The 24,604-nt window shown below is 34.5% G+C and overlaps 2 protein-coding genes across 9 annotated transcripts; one reads left to right on the top strand and one right to left on the bottom strand.

Moving 5' to 3' along the window:
* The first annotated feature begins 4,225 nt into the window (after nucleotides 1-4,225).
* On the top strand, nucleotides 4,226-19,848 carry LOC123920831 (endonuclease MutS2). 8 transcript variants are annotated; one of them, XM_045973156.1, is made up of 20 exons: nucleotides 4,226-4,588; nucleotides 5,944-6,072; nucleotides 6,170-6,337; nucleotides 6,879-6,962; nucleotides 7,181-7,231; nucleotides 7,652-7,708; nucleotides 7,794-7,876; nucleotides 7,963-8,083; nucleotides 10,563-10,622; nucleotides 10,954-11,190; nucleotides 11,522-11,675; nucleotides 13,089-13,216; nucleotides 13,349-13,396; nucleotides 13,484-13,614; nucleotides 13,922-14,004; nucleotides 15,258-15,361; nucleotides 16,123-16,193; nucleotides 16,764-17,071; nucleotides 17,610-17,804; nucleotides 19,111-19,848. In XM_045973156.1, exons 1-19 carry the CDS (start codon nucleotides 4,388-4,390, stop codon nucleotides 17,765-17,767), a joined length of 2,376 nt encoding a protein of 791 aa, XP_045829112.1. In that variant the 5' UTR covers nucleotides 4,226-4,387; the 3' UTR covers nucleotides 17,768-17,804; nucleotides 19,111-19,848. The 8 variants fall into 8 exon arrangements, with proteins under 8 accessions (XP_045829112.1, XP_045829106.1, XP_045829111.1 ...); XM_045973155.1 differs by having other exon boundaries at nucleotides 4,242-4,588; nucleotides 19,166-19,848; XM_045973154.1 differs by having other exon boundaries at nucleotides 4,242-4,588; nucleotides 19,125-19,848.
* Nucleotides 19,849-22,457: 2,609 nt separating this feature from the next.
* Nucleotides 22,458-24,363, bottom strand: LOC123923486. The gene is made up of 2 exons (XM_045976171.1): nucleotides 24,029-24,363; nucleotides 22,458-23,377 (listed from the first exon to the last, which is right to left on the bottom strand). The coding sequence occupies exons 1-2, from the start codon at nucleotides 24,188-24,190 to the stop codon at nucleotides 22,757-22,759; spliced, it is 783 nt and encodes a 260-aa protein (XP_045832127.1). The 5' UTR covers nucleotides 24,191-24,363; the 3' UTR covers nucleotides 22,458-22,756.
* Nucleotides 24,364-24,604: the final 241 nt, after the last annotated feature.

Below are 24,604 nucleotides of genomic sequence, written 5' to 3'. Positions count from 1 at the left end.
AGATGCATAATTCTATGTTGGTCATTTTGTTTAATTTATCTCATTTTAAGAACCATGTAATGTTTTATTATATTTAGGTTTGTTTAACTTTCAATTTTTATTGTAAGAACCATGTGTTGTTCTAATCATAGACCTATATAATTATTATCCCCTTAATCTTATTATAAGGTAGTACTATTTTTTCTTGGTGGATGTAAATTTAATATAGGTTTACTAAAATACCTTAATATGAATTTTCCAAAAATCACTGTTGGTCTTAATCTCATAAACACCGCAAAGAGTTTCAAATGACTCTTACGTCATATCAGTTTATTCTTTGAAATCTTCACAGATAGGAAATTTTTTATTTTTTTTTATATTATAACAATATTTGTATGTGGTCATGTATGTTGTTTCTCAAATTAATTTTATTATAATTGTATACTCTCTGTCATCCTTAATATAATATCAACTGCACTTTTTACCTACATTAATGTCATAATGTATTTAGACTACATTATGATGTAGATACATTAATATTTTAATCTTAATTTAAAAGCTAAATTAACACATTTTTATATTACGGACCAGATGGAATGATTAAAACAATCAAATATATTGAATTTCTATAGATAGAATTTGGGGGGTTCGAATATAAAACCAACTGATGCATTTCACCAATTGGGCTTTGGAGCAAGACAACCCGTTTGCTTGGCCCATCTCTTCATACGTGACAAGCTTGAAGAGCTCTCAAGCAATCATGTATCGTATAACCCTAGCCGCACATACTCTCCTTTCCCAACTGAAATCACGCGATTGACCAAAATTCCGTCAAAGTCGTCGCCTAATCAGGCAATTCATCTCCATCATCTCTTCAAATCCTATCCGTTCATTATGGCTTCTTCATCTGTGGTCAGGTACTGTCCTTATCAGTTGTTTTTTTGCGTACTTTCCGCCAACATATGGGACCATTACATGGAGCTTTCATGTCTGAATCTAATTGTGGATAATATAATTTACTTTAGGGAAATAAATTAATACCCGTTTGTCAGTATTAGGATTGTTTTGTTATCTATTGAAATGTCGTTTTCAATATATATCAAGGGTTAGGGTTAAAGTTTGCTTTCTCAATGTTTGCCAAATTAATATTGAAAAAATTCAACATATGTGGTTTATTTCTTTTTTAAATTCTCAACAGTTGAAACTTGATGTATATATATATTATTCATGTTCAAAATTGTTTAAGTCAAGTACCTATTTTAAATACTTATTTGATGTCTAAATATTAGCACAAACCATAATAGGAAATTAATGAATTTACTTTTTTTTTGATTGATTTATGCATATTTTTTAAGAAACAAGTCAAAAATTCCATGTTGGTTCAAAGCTGAAGTACACCCTGATAAGGTAAATATTTCAATTATGCTTTGTTGAGTTGCTTTAATTCATTTCAATTCATTTATTTAAAACCTTGACATCACATGCTAATGCTAAGTATACTTTATTTTGAAATTAGGAGGAAATTTATATGTGTCCTGTTTTTGCAAAAAAGTATGCATCCAATATTAACTTCAAATACTATGGATGGATTAGAAGTAAAAATAAAGGATGTACTATGGTTGTTTTCAAGAGTAAAAATGATCGGTGTTATATTAGTGATGGTAGAGTAGTTGCTAAGAGGAATGGCTTTAAGGAACCAACTTCTGTCACCCTCTACTTCGAAGGAGAAGATAACAGATTTACCATGTTGCCTCCAATAGTTGAAGGCAGTTCTTCAGTTTCGAAAGCTTCTCCATCAAGCCATCCTAATAGGTAACTTATTTTTTTTAAAAATTATTCATATTGCTAATCAAAATAATGAAATAGTTATAAATAAAATATTGATGTATATCTTCATGCTATTTTTATCAAAACAGCTCTAATGACTGCTCATTTAATCCGGAGAGTCGTTTCCAGACTGTTATTTCCCCTGACGAGGTATTGATTATATGGCAAAATATGTTATTACAGTATATTTTAATTTTAGACATAAAAACAACTCTTATTGAATGTCATTGTTTATTTTTTTTTTAATATTATATCATATCATATGTAGGAGAGAATTGACATTTGTCCTACTTTTGTAAAAAACTTTGAAAGCATCATCGATTTCTCAAGGCCTGTGTCAATAAGAAACAGTAAGCATCGACAAGCAGATGCCTTACTTAAATGTAGGAAAGGAGTATGGTATTTGACAGGTGGCTTCAAAGTTGCTAACATATTTGGATTTAAGAAACCTACAAATGTTTTTCTGGATTTTCAGTTTAAGGACAATCAGTTTGTTATGATCCAAAAAAGAGGTGGCAAAACAAGTCCTGTTGTTAAGTCTGTTGGTGATAAAACACCGGTAATACTTTTATCTTCGGATGAGGATGATGATGATCATGAAGATGACGATGATGATGATGATGAGGATGACGATGATGATGAGGACGATGATGATGATGATGATGATAATGAGGATGAGGATGACAATGAGGATGACGATGATGATATGCTACAATTCTTACATGTTAGCAATAATAATTCAATGTATGCTGATGAGGACGATCCGCTTCGTCACTATAACTTTGATATTAAGATCACAGAGTCAATGACATATACCAAGCAAGTTTTGGTAAGTTCAATTTATAATTAGCAATGTTTTTAAAGAATTTTTATTTTACTAATTTTAGTTCACTTTTTCTATGTTTAATTTTTTTGTAGCATTTTCCGAACAAAACATCAAAACATGTTCTTCCGGCAAAACAGGACAACATTTTGATGAGGGATGTCAGCACAGGAAGAGTGATTAGCTGCACAATCATCACTTCAAGTCGCTACAAAAATGAAAGATATCTTGGTGACGGTTGGTATCAATTCAAGGATGAGTTCAAATTGAATCCTGGAGATGTTTTGAAGTGCTCAATTGAGAACCCGCCGCAATACATGAATGTGATGATTATCCGTGCAGCTTCACCGTAGCTTAATATATAATGATATGTTGAAAATTTGTTTTAGGCCATTTCGTAATCATGGTTTGTTATATTCAGACTTCTCAAAGACAATTGGTCAATGTTCCTTTGGTTTAAGGTTTTTTAATGGTTTGTATTTTGAACAAGTTATGAATTCCTTCCATGTGATGTACTCTAACTATGATCCCACCCTTACATTATAAGTATTAAGTTTTATTTAGTGGTTAACGTGCTTAGTTTGGTTGTTTGCAAAATAATAGTCAGTGCATTACCATCCACTGCTATATATATGCACCAATGTTACAATTATATATGGATGGATGGTGTGCATAAATTCCCAATTGGAACATTCCACACACGTCTTATACATGCACTATTTTGTATGCATATATTTCTTTTTAGGTCAATGTTTGATATCTTAATATTATGGCTAATTATTTATCATGGTACTAAAAATTAAAATATATAATAAATGCTTGTCAGTGCGTTGCACCATGTGATGTTTTATTATGTTGTTATTAGTCGGATTTTCAATCAACCTTATGGATGACTTAAATAATGAGTGAGTTGTATAATGATTATTCCTCTAATCTAATGACAAGGTCGAATTATATTTAGTTTAATTTATAATGATATTGAAATATTATGTGAAATTATTTATTGGTCATACTAACAAACATAATATAAAATCATATGGTATAAACAAATTCTTGCCCGTGCGTCGCACGGGTGGGAAATCTAGTGAGTGTACATACAATGAGCACAAAGGACATAAATATAATGGTGATTGGAGGTTTAATGTGAACACAAAGAAAGTTCAATTTTATATGTGATATTTGGATCAGTTGGATGTCAAACACTTCAGGATATTGAAGTGCAAGTTCTTCTATCTTCAACAAAAATGCACATTTTCAATATTGAAGGTTGAACATTTTATAAGTGAGATGACCCATAAACTTAATGTCTTAAGAATAAAAAAAAAATTAAAATACTTACAAGTTCGAGAAATCTTTAGGGCTCAAATAACGCTTATAAATATATTTATATTTATCTCTTTCTAAAGTTACTGGCGGGGTACAAACCTGAGAGCTCCTAAATTCAAAATCTGTCTTTTTACCTTTAGACAGACGAAACAGATGACAAAAAAATTATAATGTAATTCAGTAAAATAATAATTTCAATTTTTACCATGTCATTCAGTAAAAAAAAAACAATTTTAAAATATAAAACATATAGTAATTTGCAAACATAGTAACTCTTGCAAACCAAACAGAAAAGTTAACTGAAACCGAAGTGAGTGAAGTGTGAAAATTGGGTGATGATGCTCGCTCATGTTAATCAACCACTCATTATTTCCTGATAATATATATAAACCATAATGTTGTGCAATTTCCAGAACAACCCAACAGTGCAAAATGTTATCAATTTCCAATTACAATACAATCATACTCTCTTTCCCCATTAACAACAAACTCAACCATAGACGACAGACACAATCCTTGGTGGTAGCAGCAGCTTCCATTCACCACGACAGTCTCAGAGTCCTCGAATGGGATAAACTCTCCGATTTGGTCTCTTCTTTCGCCACCACTTCCTTGGGCCGTCATGCCCTCAAGGTCCCTCTCTCTCTCTCTCTCTCTCTCTCTCTCTCTCTCTCTCTCTCTCTCTCTCTCTTTCCTTTTTGCTCTTTTTTTCTTTATTCAATTTTATCTATAAATAATCTATAAAGTATATATAAAGGTGAATTATTCCGTACACATAAGACCGATACCTCCGAGTTGGACAATTCTGATAGGTTAATTAACAGATAGTGTTTAAACTAGTCCTGTTATTATACTACATGTTAAAGTAAGTCAATTTTGTTAGTATTAGTAGGTTAGTTAGTAATTCGTTATAAGTTAGTTACTCAATTGGTTAGTCAATTGAGTCCTATAAATAAAAGAAAAGAATAATAATGTACACATTTTACTATCTTTTTCGATCAATATGTTAGCACATGAGTATTCATATGCTCTCTACCTCCTCTCTTTATGAGTATGATCTTTGGCCCTCTCATCCCATGATTCTTAACACTACGTTGATAACATGTTAGAACCAATCATAACATATTTCACATGTTTTAAAGATTAACATAACAACTTTTATATACTTCGGCATTATTTGGATAAACATATTAACTAGGAGTTTATAGCATAAACACTTAGGGCCCGTTTGACATGCATGATAGTATAGAGACATCATAGGATAAGGAGTTGGATTACATGATAGGATAGTTACTTGATAGACAACCATCCTATAATCTGGTTGGACTTTGGTGCATACATGATAAGAAACATGATATAATTATTTTACTATTTCATGTGTTTGATACACACTTGATAGTAACGTGATATTAATTGTTAAGAAGTCTCATATCGGATGTAAGTTGGCCTGGCGATATGAGTTTATAAGTAAGAGGCAATCCTCACATTACAAATTGATTTTGTAGAGTTGAGTTAGGCCCAACTCTCAATTCTAACACGGTATCAGAGCCTCTCCAAGATCCGTTGGGCCACTCGGACCACTCATCATTTATATCCACACATCGAGCCCAATAGTGTTGGGCATGAGGGGGTGTGTTAAGAAGCCCCACATCGGATGTGAGTTGGCAGTAATGTATTAGTATAAGTTATTTTCGATAATAAAAGATAAAATAAAGTGAAACTGTTTTTATATAAGTTATAAGTTGTTTTCAATTTCATAAATCATCATTAAGATCTTATGGAAAGAAATTGAAAACAGCTGAAGGACATGTCATAAGTTCTCCCAAATAGTCTCTTAAGTGTTTATGTCGGTAGATAAGTTCAAATAAGTCAATTCAAGCAAGATTCCTAGGACTTCTATTTTTAAATTCTTTTGAGACTAAATAGAAGAGAAATTGATACGTAACAGACTAAATTAAGAGTTTAATTTGTGGACGTTCATGGAACAGGATCAACTATGGTCCCAGAATCGAACTTATGAGGAAAGTCTCAAACTTCTTGAAGAAACCAATGCTGCAGTTGAAATGCACAAGCATGGCTCATGCAGGTTGCACTTTGGTCACATTGATGCTATGCTGGTCGGTAACTAGTGTATAAAAATAGGTTCTTTTTTATGATATTAGATAATGTTCCTGTTTGCTTTGATGCCAAGTTGTTGATTTAAGGTTAATGTAGGCCCAAACTGGAATTCAAAATGCACGGAGAACCATACCAGTAACTGGCCATGAGGCAAGGGCTGTTTTTGCTCTTCTTCAGAGTGCTGACACCTTGCAGGGTGATTTAAAAGCCACAATTAAGCAAGGCAAAGATTGGTACAGTCGTTTCATGCCTCTTACAGAAGTGGTAAATAATGAAATGAGATTTTTAATATGTATTATATCATATGATTAGACTACTTCCATTTCAATTAGTGTGTTCACTGGTAGTTGTAAACTTGTAATTGTAAAGAGGTTGCTTTATTTTAATTTTCTAAACATTTGAATAGTTTCTTATATTAAATCAGGGTTTAAAAAAGTTTGCGACTGCAATCTGGGATGCGACATCAAGATTTATGATGTCTCGGCCTCTGCGATTGAGACCACATTTGATTGCAATTATATGTAATAGAACATCATTTGTGCTCTTTTAGCTATTTTTGTATAAATTCAAATTGTAAAAAATAAGAAAAAAAGTGGAAAAAGTAGCATTTTTGTAGTTATAGTGAAACTTGTTTGCTAAATACAAACCAACCACCATAACATGGCGAACCACGGTTCAAATTCTCGTTGAGAGAGATGCTTGCGTTTAGTTGTATGGAAAATAAAGAAAGAAAGAAAGAACAAACTGATCCAAATTGACCACCATGCCTGAGACTTTTTTTTTCTCCTTATAAACATGTTTGCAGATAATGGAGTTTGTCATCAACCGGTCTTTAATTAAAGTGATAGAACAAGTAATTGACGATGATGGCTCTATCAAGGACTCTGCAGTATGTTCCATATCTCGTACAAGTTTCCTTTATATAATCTGTACATGTTGTGTTAGTTACTACCTACTCATTTTCATCGGTTGAGATGGCAGTATTTACTAAGAGAAAATATTTCAAAGATGCATCAATCCTTTGTTGCTGCGATACAGCTATCTTACTGTCAATTGCTTCTCTTTTTAAAAACACTTGTGTAACTAAAACTTACATCCTTGTTATAGAGTCCAGAGCTTAGAAAGGCACGTCAACAAGTGCAAGTGCTTGAGAGAAAGGTAACTACTATTTACTTTACCATAACTTGTGATGTAGTTTCCAGAAAATTTATAATTTGTTAAGTTGTAATTTAAATCTAGAGTTTATCACGAACCAACTATCCAAAACGCTTAACCTTTTAAGTGAAGATACACGAATGGTTTTATATTATATCTTTAACACGTCTTCTAGAGAAGAAATGTTTGTGTTTGAACCTTGAAACATGGACAATGCAATGACTGAATTGATCTTTCGTTGAAATTCGACTTTTTATTAGTGGTAGTGGCAAGGGTCAACTTCTAGACCACTTAGTCATATGCTATGTCATCTGAAAACCTTAGGCTTTTCGGCAAAAATACATGATTGATTTTATATTATATCTCTAGCAGAGTTCATTTTATACTTCCCATTATTTCGGTTTATTTGTTTCCTTTGTTCAGGTAGAACAATTAATGGAAAGCTTAATCAGAAGTGAAGGGAGTGAAACATCAATTCTTGTAAGATAGACCTTACTGTACATGCACTTCTTTTCTTCCTAGATGTTTCTTTCTTTCCCTATTGATGTTTTGAGAATTCAAACAGGAAGTGAATAACATTGATGGCAGGTGGTGCATAAGAGTGGATTCTACACAGAAAACAAGTTTCAAGGGTCTGTTGTTGTCCAGGTTTGTAAACTCTCTCAACATAGCTTCAAATTATTCATTGTTGGCATAAAATTCCATCACTTTAATATAGTAATTTTTGGCAGTAGTTCAGGAGTAGGAAGTACTATAGAACCACTTTCTGCTGTTCCCTTAAACGATGAGTTGCAACGAGCCAGAGGTTTGGTTGCACAGGCTGAAGCAGATGTGCTCTTGACATTAACCAAAAAGGTTACAACTTACAAGTAGAATCTGACAAATATTTCTTTCTGAACTTACAAAATAGTAGATTTCTTTCATTTTGAATAATACATCAAAGGTTGAGCTTAGCTATGTACACAATAATCCAAATCTGAAAAGGAAATTGTCAAAGGTGAAATCCTGTGACTTGTGCGATGTCCTAACTGTTGTGAACTCGGATCGAAAACCAAACCAATAATACTTTTGATGTGTGGGACAAATGAATTGAAGCAACCAAAACAAAATGGATGAGCAATAATCAATAAATCAACAAAAGCTAGAACTACCAAAAGACGATAAAAGACACGATGAAAATTGTTTACCCAGTTTAGTCAAAACGACCTACTATGGGGGAGAGAGACCCTCCAATCCACTATCAAACTTCCTTCTTGATTACAAAGATTCATTACAAAAGAGTTACAAGAATTGGACTTCAACCCTAATTCTACCCTTTTCCCAAATCTCTTCCCGTGACTAAGAGATTTCAATGATAAGTGATTACAAGGTGTTAGAAACACTTCCCCAACCCTAGAATATACCCAAAAGGAACCCCTTTTGATCCTAGATTGATGTTGGATGAAGAAACCCTAATTTCTCCTCACATAATATCAGAAAACGTGACAAATATATATTACTGCGTGCTTTTCCGCCCGGGCCGCAGCTTTTTCCGCCTGGGACGCAAATTTCCACCTGGGGCACAAACTTTTCCGCCTGAGGCACGGAAACAGAAACCAGCCTCTTTTTCTGCTGCACAATTTCGCCCGGGGCACCAGAATTTCGCCCTGGGCACCAAAACAGTAGCTTTTGCTGTTTTTCCACGTTTTCAAGGAAATTCCCAACAATCTCCACCTTGCCTTTAAAAAACAATGGTGATGCCAACTTCCCATCAACCACCGTGTTGCTCTCTCCACTTGTTTACACCACACCCTCTTCAGCCCCCGGAGTCTACCTCTCCGTACTCCCGGAAAATTGCTTGCCTCCAATTGCCCTTGGATTTTTAGGACAATCCACAAGCTAAACCATACCCTCTTCAAACCCCGGAGTGTAGCTTTTCGTACTCTTGAAGATATGCTTGCCTCCAACCAGCTTTGGAATTTTTAGGTGGTTTCACAAGCTGCAACCTCAAACTCTCCTTGTGTCCAACTACCTCTAGCAGTCTAACAAGTTACCAAGTCTGATCACCGTTGCTTCCACACAAGGTCTCCATAGCCATACCACTTTGGTGTACCCCCACCTCAAACCGAGATTCCTCCACCAAAGCCTCAAACCAGTATATTCACTATGTCTTCCACCTTGTAACTGAGTATTATTATCACCGCCTCTCTAGGTTGATGTCGAGTATTATTCCACCGCCTCTCCAGGCTGATGTTGAGTATTATTACCACCGCCTCTCCAGGCTGACGTTGAGTATTATTACCACCCGCCTCTCCAGGCTGACCTTCATCGCAATCTCCATTAGCTTTTTACCTCCGAGGCACCGAATAACAATACTCCATGTTTTATCCATCATCTCAGACATTAAAATTGCTCTTGCTCCCATCTTCACTTTCCACAATTCCAAATTGTCACCGGAAAGTCCCTCAATAATCCATTTTGAACCCATGGTACTTAATCCGTTCAACCCTTTGTCCCACGGTGGGCGCCAATTGTTGTGAATTCGGATTGAAAACCACACCAATAATACTTTTGATGGGTGGGACAAATGAATTGAAACAACCAAAACAAAATGGATGAGCAATAATCAATAAATCAACAAAAGCTAGAACTACCAAAAGACAATAAAAGACACGATGAAAATTGTTTACCCAGTTCAGTCAAAACGACCTACTCTGGGGGAGAGAGACCCTCCAATCCACTATCAAACTTCCTTCTTGATTACATAGATTCATTACAAAAGTGTTACAAGAATTGGACTTTAACCCTAATTCTACCCTTTTCCCAAATCTCTTCCCGTGACCAAGAGATTTCAATGATAAGTGATTACAAGGTGTTAGAAACACTTCCCCAACCCTAGAATATACCCAAAAGGAACCCCTTTTGATCCTAGATTGATGTTGGATGAAGAAACCCTAATTTCTCCTCACAAAATATCAGAAAACGTGACAAATATATATTACTGCGTGTTTTTCAGCCCGGGGCGCAGCTTTTTCCGCCTGGGACGCAGATTTCCGCCTGGGGCACAAACTTTTCCGCCTGAGGCCCGGAAACAGAAACCAGCCTCTTTTTCTGCTGCACAATTTCGCCCGGGGCACCAAAACAGTAGCTTTTGCTGTTTTTCCACGTTTTCAAGGCAATTCCCAACACTAACTGACTAAAGAATACAGTTAAATGACCCTTATTTTACGGATACAGTCTGTATTTGTCATAAATTTTTTCCTAAAAGAGCTTATTGACTACAGAAGGTCTTCAACAGATTGTTCTGTCCAAGTTCTCTTATTCTTTCTCTCATGTTGTCATAATTTGTGTGCAGATTCAGCTGGACGTTGATGATATTGAAAATATACTAAACAGTTTGGTTCAACTAGATGTGGTAAATACCCTTTAGTTTTTGTGTCATTGCTTTAAGATAAATTTCTTTTAAATGTAAGTCAAATCTGCCTATAAACATAGATGGAGTTAGATGGGGTTGACTATAAACATAATAATTACCCTTAAAATGAACTTGCCATGTAAAGCAGAACTCATAGTATTGGTGTAAACTTGGGATTTAGTGCCCATACAATGACACATGACTTGCGACAAATAAAAGAAATTTTTGCACTTGCTTTTGAAGATGTCCCAATTGACATTGTATTTTTTGACAAAATTGTAAGCGTGTGCTTTCAGTGCGAAAGGTAATCAGTAATGTTCATATTATGCAGATTAATGCCCGTGCTACTTATGGTATTTCATTCGGAGGATCAAATCCCCAAATATTTCTGCCTGATAGGAATAGCTCTTGTAGTGCTGAATCCTTCTTAACAAGGAATGAAAATTCCAATGGACCGTTACCCAACAACAGGGAATGGATATTGTATCTTCCTAAAGCTTATCATCCTTTATTGCTCAATAGCCACAGGGCAAATTCAAAGAAGGCCAAAGAGGATGTTGCTACTTCAGTTAAGTAACAGATAATACAGGACTACTGTTTCTTCTGTACTCCCCCCCCCCCCCCCCCCCCCCCCCCCCCTTATTTTACCTTCTCTCTCTATCTATTACTCACTTGGGAAAACATCAGGAAATAACTGAATGACAAGAATGTTTTTTAAGAGGAGAAACTTAACTTTGGGGGTTAGGTAGAGTGTTAGGGAATAGGGATCTTCTATTAAAACAAGTGAATATAGGAAAATGTTTTTTTTAAGATATTATCAGTGACTTTAAGGCTGACTACAGCTTGTCATGCATCTGATGATCATTTTAGATTCATGATAAAGCACTTTTGTTAGGCAGGTTGCTGCACTGGACAAAGCCCAACCACAGCCAGTACCGGTTGACTTTTTGGTATCTAGCAAAACTCGTGTTATAGTAATAACTGGACCTAATACCGGTGGTAAAACGATATGTTTGAAAACTGTAGGATTGGCTGCTATGATGGCAAAATCAGGTGTTTAATATTTCCTCTCTCTCTCTCTCTCTCTCTCTCTCTCTCTCTCTCTCTCTCTCTATCTCTCTCAATCAATGTCTACCATTATTACATGCCCATATTTAGAACCAATGTTGTATTCGCTTACGTAAAAGTTCATTTAGTTTAATTCATTATCATGACGAGCCTCTTTTCGCTGAACTGATCCATGCTCCATATGTCTAGTATTGGGTGTGAGGGATGTTAGAAACATTTGCTGTCTTCATCGCAACCACCTTGGGCTTCCTTCCTTGCATCCTCTAGCACTTCCATTGTGTTGGGTGTGAAAGGGTGTTTTGAGATCCTACATCAACTAGAGATACGATGAATGTAGTTCTAGTCTATTTCATTAATCATGCTGCCTTTGCTGTTAATCCATAGTGCGGCAGAGAACCTTGCTGCAACGATAAATGCAGAAGCGCATTGAAAATTGAGTGTGGCATTTGCTTACGCGTTTTGCGCTAGAATTGTGGCCACAGCGAGGGCCTTATCGCATGAACCCATCCACTCCAGCCATGACCTGGTGCTTTCTGGCAACAGTTTGGTTTTTTGGATGTGAACTAGAAGTTTTCGGCTATGATACAATTTTTTCCTGCCATAACCACAGCAAATCACCCGTAGAGAAGAAACAGTAGAAGACGTAATAAGAAGAAATGAGGAAGGAGGAAAAACAAGTTTAATGTGGCAGCTGTTGTATTTTAATAGGAAGGGGGCCTTTTAAATATAGCATTTGCCATATTGCGCTTTTAGTAAGTTCAATGGTGAGCCATACTTTTTCTTCTTTTTTCCCCTATCTTCCTCCTCCTCCTCCTCCTCCTTGCAATAGCGATTATCCTGCTCCTGCTATACCAATTTTAGGAAAGGTTCCGAGATTAGTAGCATAGGTTCTCATGAGGTATGGACAATTCTCTCACCCCTCAAGATAGTTTTTGGGGTTGAGTTAAGCCTAGCTTAATAGTTTTATGATATTAGAGTCTTGTCTAGATCTGTTATTGTGCCACTTGCATTTATCCACACTCCAAATGTTTAGGCATGGGCGTGAGTGGTGTGTGTTGGAAACCCTTGTGATCAACTTAGGCTGCCTTCACTGTGATCAGTATGAGGGGGTTTGTTGAGATCCCACATTGACCTGAGATATGAACAAAATAGTCTTTATAATTCCTGGATAATCCTCGCCACATGAGCTAGCTTTTGGAGTTGAGTTAGGTCTAGCACAAATTCTAAAAAATACTAAGTTACTAACCATTTAATTATTATAGAATCTTCATTTCATTTTTAATCCACCATTGTCACTCAAATAATCTATGTTGCCAAACTTATGCAGCATGTATTATTTTTTCTGCTTGTGTATACATACTCATAGGATTTTTATGCTCTGAACCTGTCATGGTATAGGTCTCTATGTTCTTGCTTCTGAATCTGTGCAAATTCCTTGGTTTGATTCTGTTTTTGCTGACATTGGCGATGAGCAGTCCTTATCACAGTCTCTGTCTACGTTCTCCGGCCACTTGAAACAGATAAGTGTAAGGAAAATATGTTATCATTGTGTAGAATAGAACTTAACGCTCAAGGAACCTACCTTCCTTTTTTGGGATTTTTTTTTTTTTTTTTGAAATTCTTAATATTTTGTTGTTTTATTTAATTTTATCTTGCAGAATATTAAATTACAATCAACAATGCAGTCACTAGTGTTACTAGATGAGGCATGTATTTTGTGAGTTTATTTAAAAGTTCAAATATGTTAAATCATTTAAACGTGTGATAGATAGATAAATGTTTGCAATTGTTAGGTTGGTGCGGGAACAAACCCCCTTGAAGGAGCAGCACTAGGAATGTCATTATTGGAATCGTTTGCCCAAGATGGTTGTTTATTGACTATAGCAACGACTCATCATGGTGAACTGAAAACCCTGAAGTACAGGTAGTCAATACGAATGATGTAGACAAAGCATTAAAGGAAAACAACGATTTGGCACGCCGCTGCAAAACTTTTTACACTAAATAAAAAAATACCATGTCGTTAAATTAACAAAAAAAAAGAAATTAAAAATCAACTTGTAATAGAGGTATTTTCTTTTTATAATATCTATGGATCAAAATTAAATCCATTACTCTGATATGCGTTTTCTGTGTAAGTTTTATTTCCTTTATTTTCTTTGAAAGCATTAAATGTATATGTTATCATTATCTGTCGTCTCAAGTTTTTCTTTCATGGGTTTCATGAGCAGTAATGAGGCCTTTGAAAATGCATGTATGGAATTTGACGAAGTGAATTTAAAGCCAACTTACAAGGTTCTCTGGGGAATACCTGGTAAGCACTCTAACTCGTGAATAATATAGTAATGATCACAAGGTTATTGATGTACTTTTTCTTGCTTTTAAATTTTATGTTTTTGCTACACTGTCTTTTGATTGTCCCTCCGGTATCTGCTGGTGTGTGCATCCTTTTTTTTTAAGCAAAGATTGGTATGACGTGAGATCTCTACTAGGCTGACACCTTAGTTAACACCGATCTTTTTCAGCATATTAATTGCCAAGGGAAGATTCTAAAAGAGTTGAATGCCAAGATAACTAATCGAGAATCACACTCCAACGAGAGCTTGTGCCAACCATTTTTGTAAGCCTCAATAAGCTCAGCATGAAGGGTGTCCAATTTTATATTGGGCTTAACTCATCCTTACAAAACCGGCTTGTAAGGTGAGGGTTGCCCAAGCTATATAAACGCCACACCGCGGGCCATATCTCTAAGCAATGTGGGACTAAATCCACCCCTTCACACCCAACACAATGAAGGTGTTGGAGGCTGCAATGAAGGCAACCCAAATGCCGCAATTAGGCGGATGGGGGCGGACCGCAATGAAGGCGGAATTTCCAACACACCCCCTCACGCTCGGGCCCAATGGGCTTGAAGCGTGGACGATGCGGGAAGCCCAACAATAGATCTATCTAGGATAGGCTCTGATAGCTTGGGCAACCCTCACCTTACAAGCCGGTTTTGTAAGGATGAGTTAGGCCAAATATAAAATTGGACATGGTATCAGAGCAATGTTGGACTAAATCCACCCCTTCACACCCAACACAATGAAGGTGTTGGAGGCTGAAATGAAGGCAAACCCAAATGCCACAATTAGGCGGATGGGGGCGGACCGCAATGAAGGCGGAATTTCCAACAAAGGGAAAACGTAATGCCAATATTAGCCTCAAAACAACCTAGGGTTGCCACACCTAAATCTCTGAAAATACCATCACAGACAACAAAGACAGGAGAGCCTCTCGCAACACCGTTAGTGTTACATTTAATCAAATAGAAAAAAAGGTTTTACCAATCAAATTCCCGCATAGAAGAGGAAAATCATCATCACTGTTATTTCCAGTTAAAGTAACATTGACAATAATCAGATATAGCGCTGCCTGGTAGGGGCCTTTTTTGTTGTCGAATCGGATCCTATTTTATAATTTTGTGGCCTTAATAGGAAACTGCTTGTTTCATGGATAACTTGTTTGATGATAAAAAAAATACATACTACAACATAATGGAGACAAATCATAAGATTTTCATTGTAGGGCGCTCAAATGCAATCAATATAGCCGAGAGGCTGGGACTACCCTCTGTTGTTATAGATACAGCTCGGAAGTTATATGGTTCTTCTAGTGCGGAGATTGACGAGGTATTTTTAATATATCAAACTTGTATTTATTATTCGTTAACAGTTATGCATGATACCCTCCTAACATCAGATCCATTTACGATATTTTTGCTTCGGATTTGGCTCCACTAAAATAAGCAGTTCTTTACAGAGTAATAAAGTACGCAATATCAATCGTTGATGAGCAAATTAGTGGTTGTTGTTACATGCAGATGTAAAAATAATAATCGATATGTTATCATGTTTGAGATTACTTTACCTTATAAAGTGAATTCCTCACTTTAGGAGCTTAATCCTTCTGATGGAGAGATTTCAATGGAAGGATGTGGAGAGGAGGAATTTAATTAGATATTTTGTTTCATCAAGAGAGGGAAGATGCCGGAGGGAATATAAGATAACCTTCTAGTTTTTTGGCTTACAAGAGGAGACGAGGGATTTTAATGGAGGGGGAACAACTAACTTACTTTTTATACCCTTATGAGTATAACTTTGGTGTATATTACCTTTTATATAAGGATATTTTTAATCTAGTAATTTAAAATGTTTTAAAAACACCCGTCTCCCCCTTTACAACACCCCAATATTGAAGTGGTGACAATATAGTGATTATGGATTTTGCTATCCTCCGTCCTCTCTTCTCCAAATTATTGAACTATACAAGAATGATTTGAAATAACCCCTCTTCTCCGCTTCATTTTCCCCAAGCAAAACTATGTAAATATATGTTTTCAATACATTACAAATATTTCAGCAGCCTTTGACATTGTTTACTTTCAATGTAGGTAATTACTGATATGGAGAAGCTAAAACAAGATTACCATGAGCGATTAACTGAAGCAGATTATTATCTGATGTGAGACTCTTTGCTTTTTTAAAAAATTTAAATTTATTAAATTACTCATCCCCTAGATCTTTGCATTTCTGTAAAATTTAAAGTTTGGCTGTTAGCTGTTGATGACACAGGCACTTGTTTCTATATTTAACAGCAAATGGAGTAAGCTCATTCAATTTCTATTGCATCAAGTCAAAATGGATCATGCAATATTCATGTCTGAATTTTTCTTTTAATTCTTGATAGTTGATCTAGCTTTTGTTTAGCACTGTTCCTTTCTTTACAGTGAATACCATTTTTAATTAGGGTAGGGGCTCATTTATGAGAGCACTGAACCAACATTATCTATCCTGACCAAGTAATGATCAGTAACACATAAAATAGTCTGTACGTCAAACTACTCGTGTTAAATCCATTCCTCAAATTTCATTCTGAAACACGATCATATTAAATAGATTCAGATACTGCAATTTACCTCTTCATTGGCTGTTAATAATCAATGCTCGCTTGCATATAATTATTAACAAATTCTACCATAAGTTTTGGAATATTTGTAAATTTATAGTTGAGTTTTTTATGTTTGTAATGTAGGCAATCCAGAGGACTACACAGTAGTCTATTGAACACCAGAAGGAAGATCGCGGAACATAGTACAAGTCTAAAATTTAAAAAAATGAGAGATGTATCCGAGGCTGCAGCGATGGCAAGATCCACTGTTCACAAGAAGGTCAGGGAGTTGGATGCATCAGCTAAGAAAACCTCACAGTACAATAAAGCCATCAAGAGCTCTCATGTATCAACAACAAACAACCTCCATACTGCAGCAGCAGATAACAAAAAACCTACTATTACAGATAGAAGACCAGCTGATGTTAAAAAAATTGGCAAATCATCAAAAGGTATAATGCAAGATAATGATATAAGAAGAAAATATGGGAAATTAAAGTATACTTCTGGATAATGATGAAAATAATGGGAAACTAAATTATTATGAGAATTTTAATCGCTATTTTACCGTGTAAAAAATATTCAATTATATCTCACCATTTATATATTTGTAATCTAAATGGGGAAAAAAAGTTATTATTAATTGAAGTGACACCGATGACTATTTTACAACTGTTCCTGAGGGGATTTGAGTTTGACACTATGTAGATATTTGTGCGAGTATTTTATGAAATACTATTATGGCACATCACAAAAATAAAATATGATTGGGCGTCTGTATAAAATATTTTAACACCATCTGATTTACATATTTATTAAACTCTATTATGAGATAATAATAACCTGCTTCCATGTTGGATTTTGTGCATCAAAATTAAGTATTCGGCCCTAGTTAGTTTTTACATGATGATTGTGTTAATCTTGTGTTATAGTTACAAGTTATACCGTGAGAACATGTATGCAGTTCTCATTCCTCTTTTAACCTTGCAGATAGGTCTGGAGTTCCAAAGGTTGGCGATACAGTACACGTCTCTTCCCTTGGGAAAAAGGTGACTGTTTTAGAAGTGGATTCATCCAAAGGAGAAATTTTAGTTCAAGCTGGAATCATGAAATTGAAACTAAAAGTAACTGACATTCAAAGATTGTAGAAATTATAGTTCAAGTCATGACCATAATCATAAATGAGTGAGTGTTTTCTTTAAGCAATACAAACTATAGCAACATAATGATCATAGAAATTGTGAACCATGAAGAATTAAATAGTAGTGTTTTAATTCGTTTTTCAGAAATCAGTGCATTGTATTATGCTTCTAATTATACATATGGCCCTTTCCACATACCCTTCCATTCCTTCTATACACTTTTGAAAGATTTTTCAAGATTTGTTTCATAATCATGAAAAGGGAAAGTCTTTATTGAAAACATAGGTGGCCTGTAGGGGTACTATTCCTTGATATAGGCTGACGTGTCCTGATTAAAGAACAAATGTTATACAATCCCATCAACAATACTAATAGTTGATGTGCTAGCTGTGCAAGGGGCACTATGCCAAAATCTCATGTGTGTCCTTTCCCATATATGTTTTAATTGCTCCACGGATGACTATTTAGGTAAGAGTTTATGGTAGTGTCTATGACCTTCATGAATTTGAGAAGCAACAAAACCTTTTTCATGTTTGGCTCGTATGGGTTACCTGCAAAGTATTTACTGATATGTGATTAGATTTTGGGCTCCCTGCACTTTGAATTATGTATGCTTTAGTCTTAGATGGGTGAGCAATGCATGGTCAAGCTGGGAAAATCTTGTCCTATGGGCAACCGTTGCTTCAAATTTGAACACACTATTACTAGGTTTTATGTCTTGCATGGTTTCCCTCCTCGCCAACGTTGCACATACTGCTCTACTTGCTTCCTTTGAGTGCACTATGCTTGCATATGATCCCCGTTGCTTCTTTTTTCTCCTACAAAGGGTTTATCTGTAACAAGTTAAAAGCTTAGTAAGTTTTAGTTTGCGAGGGAGTTTTGGAGTATAAGAAAAATATCTTATAATATTTTAATATTATCTTGAGAAATCTTATAGAATTAGTTTGTTAATTTAGAATATCTCTTAAGATTAGTTTCCATATTATTTAGTTATAGTCATTATTTGTTTCTCTATTCAATTAGTATTTGTATCAATAGGGTCTAGAATATTTTTGTATCATTAAATCATCCAACACAGTCATATTTTAGTCTTTATTCTTTCTCACCTTACTTTATCTAAAACCCTAAAACTCCAACAACAGAAGTTTACAAAAAAAAATAATATATGATAAGTCAATAAACTATTTTCAACTTATTTCAATTAGATCCCCCAGTATAGCTTGTGAATAACCACTTAATTAAGCTCCTTAAAATCTCTTATTGAATAAATGCTTAACAAGTTGTTATCTCAACCACACCTCTTATTGAACTTATTAGTATTAAATAAGCATAAATTGCATTTCTTGTAGTATTTTCTTGGCAGCTTTTACATGACAGATTGCCTTCGAAAACCAATTTGCATAGGAGAAGGCTGCTCCATCTCTCTGGTAGTCAAGACTGTGTTTGGTGTGTGGATAAAGCGGAGACTTGTATTCATCTTTTGCTCCATTGCAATTTCGCTCAGAAAATGTGGAGGGAGGTTTGTGTGTGGCTGAACTTGGATATTATTATCCCTCCCAATCTGTTTATTCTTTTCCTGTTGTTCCATGGTGAGTGTTCTCTCAAAAAAGTGCGAAAAGGTTTTTTACTCATTTGGCATGCGACTCTGTGGTTTATTTGGAAAGCAAGGAACAGTTTGATCGTTAATAATTTGAATAAAGATCCTTTGGAGGTGGTGGAAGAGATGAAGGTGATGTCCTGGAGGTGGCATGTCCATAGGTTGAAAATCTCGCCGTGTCTTTTGTATGAATGGCTTAAGGAACCAGTTTATTGTTTTGGGAATTGATTGCTGTTTTTTATGTGCAATTTTCTGGTTTTTCTGGTTCTGCTGCAGTCGTTTTTGCTGTGTTTGGTGGTTTCCTGTCCTCTTTTGGTTCCTCTTGCTGTTCTAGTTGCTTTTGTTTTTGGAGTGGTGTGGTGCAGTTTTGGTGTTGTAATACTTTGTTGTGTTTCTGGTGGGAGCTGTTGGTTCCTATCTGGTGCTCTTTGTGTATTTCTTGTACTCAAAGTGTCTTTTTAATAAATTTTTTTGCTGTTTCTAAAAAAAAGCATAAATTGCATTTTCTATACTATTAGATCTTGATTTAACGGCCACAAATATTGTGACTGCACGACTGCACGGAAAAGCGACCGCGTCTAATCCATTTTCCTATATAAGAGAGGGTTGGAAATAGGGATTCATGGGAATGTGTATGGAATGTATGATGTCAGTACTCCTCTCTGTAATTCTCTGATATCTCCTTCTCTCATTCTAATTGTACTTGGCTTCAATTCCACCATTGTACTACAAGTCTTTCCACACAAAAAATAATAGCTGAAAGTTGAGATTCTCTGTTGATAAATGAATAACACAGTAGTACAATCCTACTAATTTTCATGCTTAATTTAAAACCATACTAGTTTCCTTTCACTTTATTGAGACCTGAACCCTCCTTTAAAACTTTATTAGGTACCCTTTAGTTTTGGTCCACTAATGACCATATTAATACTCAGCTGCACTAATTTGTTCCTATTGTTTATTTTAGGCTAATAGCTTGGTTAGATGTAGAATATCTCTTCACCCTCTTCAAGAAACCACTAATGGGCTTCCATCAACAGCATAAGATCTTTTAAGTTGTAATCAATGGCCTGGCTTGACTTTTTTATGGTTCATATACATCAGTGCAAAAAGTAATTTACACTGTCAATCAATCTTAACTGTCAGATCGTTAAAAAATGATTGACATTATTCATAGCTACTTTTAAAGTTGCATATATAATTGATTGTAATTTGTTAACAGATGAAAATTTGCAATTTTTTTATCTTTTATAAATCGGTATTGAGAGAGACGGCATTTGCAAAATAATGTTTGTATTGTAGATGTCATACTTGGGGAGCCATGACTTTCATCCGTCATAAAGAATCTCTACCTTGCTTGTAAAGAAACTAGTGTTTATAACTTTAATACTTAGGCATGCCATATTGCAAGCATAATGGGGTTAAGGTTTTAAAAAGTTAAGAATAAATTGATCACGTTGGAACATGATTACCTAGTTGAATTTATTATAAAATAATGCTAACAAAATTAACAATGTATATGTTGAATTCAAAACTTCCACCAAGTTGGTGGAGCATTACTATTAAAGCACTAGTGGGTAGATGAAAGAAAGAAAGGGAAAAGGCCACAAAGAGTGATTTAACTAAATAAGTCATTGTGTCATGGCACCTGATTAATTATGTCATTTTTTATGGTTCCAGTGTAATATATATATATATATATATATATATATATATATATATATATATATATATATATATATATATATAAGCTTAACTCAGTTGGTAGGGACATCGCACATATTATGCAAGAGTTGATGTTTGAACACCGGATACTCCATTTATTCACCTTTAAGGTGGAATTTCTAGCCACTAAACTACTTCACAAAAAAAAGTGTAAGTTATACATAATCTTATAATTTTTACTATAGTTTTCTTAATTTTTTTGGGTATGGGTTTTTTTTCATTTAATTAACATTATAATTATAATGATAACCTCTTTTATTATAACCAGTGTAATTGAGAGAGGATGAGAAAAGTGACTTTCCATTAAGTTATGATTAACAGAGTATTCTTAAATTAGCTGTAAAATTCAAACTTACAAAACCAATTGCTAAAATTATCATAATTTGTTGGAAAACTGGCACATTTTCTTTTGAATTTATATAGTTTTGACTTTGCTTCCTAGAAATAGTATAACACAGGACAAAGTGGTCACTTTTTGTTATATCTTGGCACTACTGGAATATGCTTTTGAAGTACCACATTTGTACTTTGTGTCTTTGTGCTTGTCCACGTGTGTGCGGATTCAACCAAATATTAGTTTATATAATTATTATAAAATAAAACAATAGTTTTTTTCTTCCATGAGGTTATATATACGATGAAAATAAGTTGAATTACTACTACTTCTTGTAAGAACACAAGTTGTCTAGCTAGGACTTAGTAAAGGAAATGTCCACAAAGTAATAATCACTATGTTGGCTAATTAATTTCTTTTTATCAGCATCAGCACTATGTAGGCTAAATATTCTCCTAACCATGAGACATAGCGCACTAGTAGTGTTAATGTTAATGCACTCCACCATTGCCTGTTTATAATGTGTCAGGTATTTCTTTTTGATTACCCCCTTAAATCATACAGTATATTGAAGTGTCTGAAGAGAATTTTTTTCCCAGTTTTTATTTTTTGCTGAATGAAGTGACCATAATTAGCCTTTTCCCAAAGATTGACATCACATCAAGATGTTTAAATGGATCTCAGTTATCTCAAGGAAATTAGTCTCCACAATTACGCAAAGAATATACCTTTTGTTTACAAAAAAATTGGGGAATTGATGACACATAATTCACCATTTTTCCTAAAGGTTTATATCCTCAATGATATTAGGGAATGTAAAAAGTTTCTCCGCTGTGTGGAGCCTTTTTCGACTCTAATTTCCAATGCTTGGCACGAGCGCCCAACACTATTGGCTATTGCATAAGAAGTTTAGGCATAGTATGGAACTTGTAGAAACTTTCTCTGTTCATTATATTCCTATAGTCCTTGAGAGTTCAATTTTTGTACAAATAATTTGAAACTGATATAATATAAACAAAATTAAAAATTGCAAACCAAAACACACTAATTCCATTTTTAACCATTCAAAAGCTCTCAAATTAAGTTGACATACAGTTCAACTTGAGTTGAACTTGAATGTAGATTTTCTACACATCCTTTTCTATCTAGCTTAAAATCTACTAAGCTAAAAGTTAACCACTAAAAAGCAAAATTCAATCCTTTGCAGTGACTACACAGATACTACGGCTGCACACTTTGTTTTATATAAAAAACGAATACTAATATTACGTCTACATAACCATTATATCAAAATCTAGATATACACATCTAAATTTTGGTATATCAGTTTTGCGGCCGATTAATTTTTAATTTGCTCCACCAATTCCATGTCAACATGGTGTTGCTTGTTGTGCACTCCATCTTCAACACAATCATCAGCAGCAACAACATCATCAGCTCCAACAATAGCAGCCCAACCACATTCATAAGCAGTATCCAAGAAATAGAGCATGGAAACAAGTGCAAAGCAAGAAAACAACATAGGAATAGGTCCAAAGATCCACATGAAAAGTGGGAAAGAGAAGTAAAAGGCGCGCAAACCAAGTGACCAGAAATAGCTTCCACGGTTAACTGTGTTTGCAACATATTCAGCTGTTAGTTTCTGTTGTCTAAGATTTGATGACAGTTTCTTGAAAGGAACATTGATGAGTATGCTTGCATGACTGTAGTATCTTATTGATTGAACATTCAATAAGAATGCTAATAAGAAACAAACCAATATTGAGAAAAACTTGATTGATAAAACTAGCTCAGTTGTATCACCAAATACCACAGACACAACACTGCTTTCTTCATTTTTACTACTCATTAACACAGCTATTAGAGAACTTAGCATTATCGCAGTTGAAGCCAAAAGGGTTGATGCCATTATGTTGTTTCTCAAAGATTGCACTGCCAAAACTCCATTCTTTGACACATCCTAACAAAAAAAAAATTATCTTTAGTTAGAATTGAATTGAATATAAAGTAATTTATGTATAGATATATTCACGTAAAGTAAAAGTGAGCTGAATAATAAATTTGAGCGTCTATTTGGTTACATGGCAAGTTTTTCACGTTTGCTCAAAATCATGTCAACTTTTCCACGTTCATGTAGAAGCTTAGTTTTGTAGCTTTTACGAAACCACATCAAAATGACATGAGTGTGGGGCTTGGACACAAAATCAAACACATGGTGAGCGTCGTTTGAAGTTAATAGCTAAAAATTCTAGCTTTAAATTATAATCAATTTCAATGAACATCATTCAAACATATTAATATTAATTTTCCGCGTCTTAATCACTTATAGCACAGACTAAATGAATGTGTAAAACATCGTTACACGTTCTAAATAAAAACTTTAAACTTATCTTGTTTTCTTAAATAAAATGTTGAAACCCCATGAATCAAAATTCAATCTTTAAAACAAAGAAAACAAAATTAAGGAAAAAGATTTTGAATTGTTCTTATGGGTAGGTAGAATTATGATTTTTTTTTTCTTCACATATATAGCAATATATAAAAAGATTGAAAATGAAAAAGGAACAAAATTTATAGAACCCATATGAAATAAAAAGAGAAATATATATACCTCCATCATAGCTTGAACCCATAAACGACGATTGATTGAATTGACACCAATAACAGTTTTTGTAGGGTGTTTGATAATTTGGTAGAGAAGCCATAAATGATATGCTACCATAACAATGAGACCACTAGGGACTAATATGAGATCAAGAATTTTCTTTTCCATTTTATTTGATGAAAACAAATTAATGACAATGTAGTATTAACAAGAAAAGAAAAGAGAAGAAATTGGATTCTTAGATTGAATCTGATTTATTATATATGTGGAGAGATCAAAAAGAGTACAAGTGGTACACGTTGTTGCCTTGTTTGTTTGGTAACTGAAAAGAGTTTGATCACATTTTGCACAAAACATGAAAGGGTTTTATAATAGTCACATAAACTATCAAAAAGAGTAATCACATTTGCGTATATTCCAACCATATCAATTTAATTACAGTTTTATTCCTCTATTTTTATCATTTTGTAAATTTCATCCCTTATTTTAAAATATGACAGGTTTCGTCCTTTTATCATAATTTTTAACAATAAATTGGTAGGGTGTTTTTAACTCAAAAATTACTCATTTTTTACATGTCCG

This window comes from Trifolium pratense, linkage group LG4 (assembly GCF_020283565.1).
Source record: "Trifolium pratense cultivar HEN17-A07 linkage group LG4, ARS_RC_1.1, whole genome shotgun sequence".
Taxonomy (NCBI): domain Eukaryota; kingdom Viridiplantae; phylum Streptophyta; class Magnoliopsida; order Fabales; family Fabaceae; genus Trifolium; species Trifolium pratense.
Note: the sequence above shows the minus strand (reverse complement) of the source record. Positions and strands in the feature narration are given on the sequence as shown.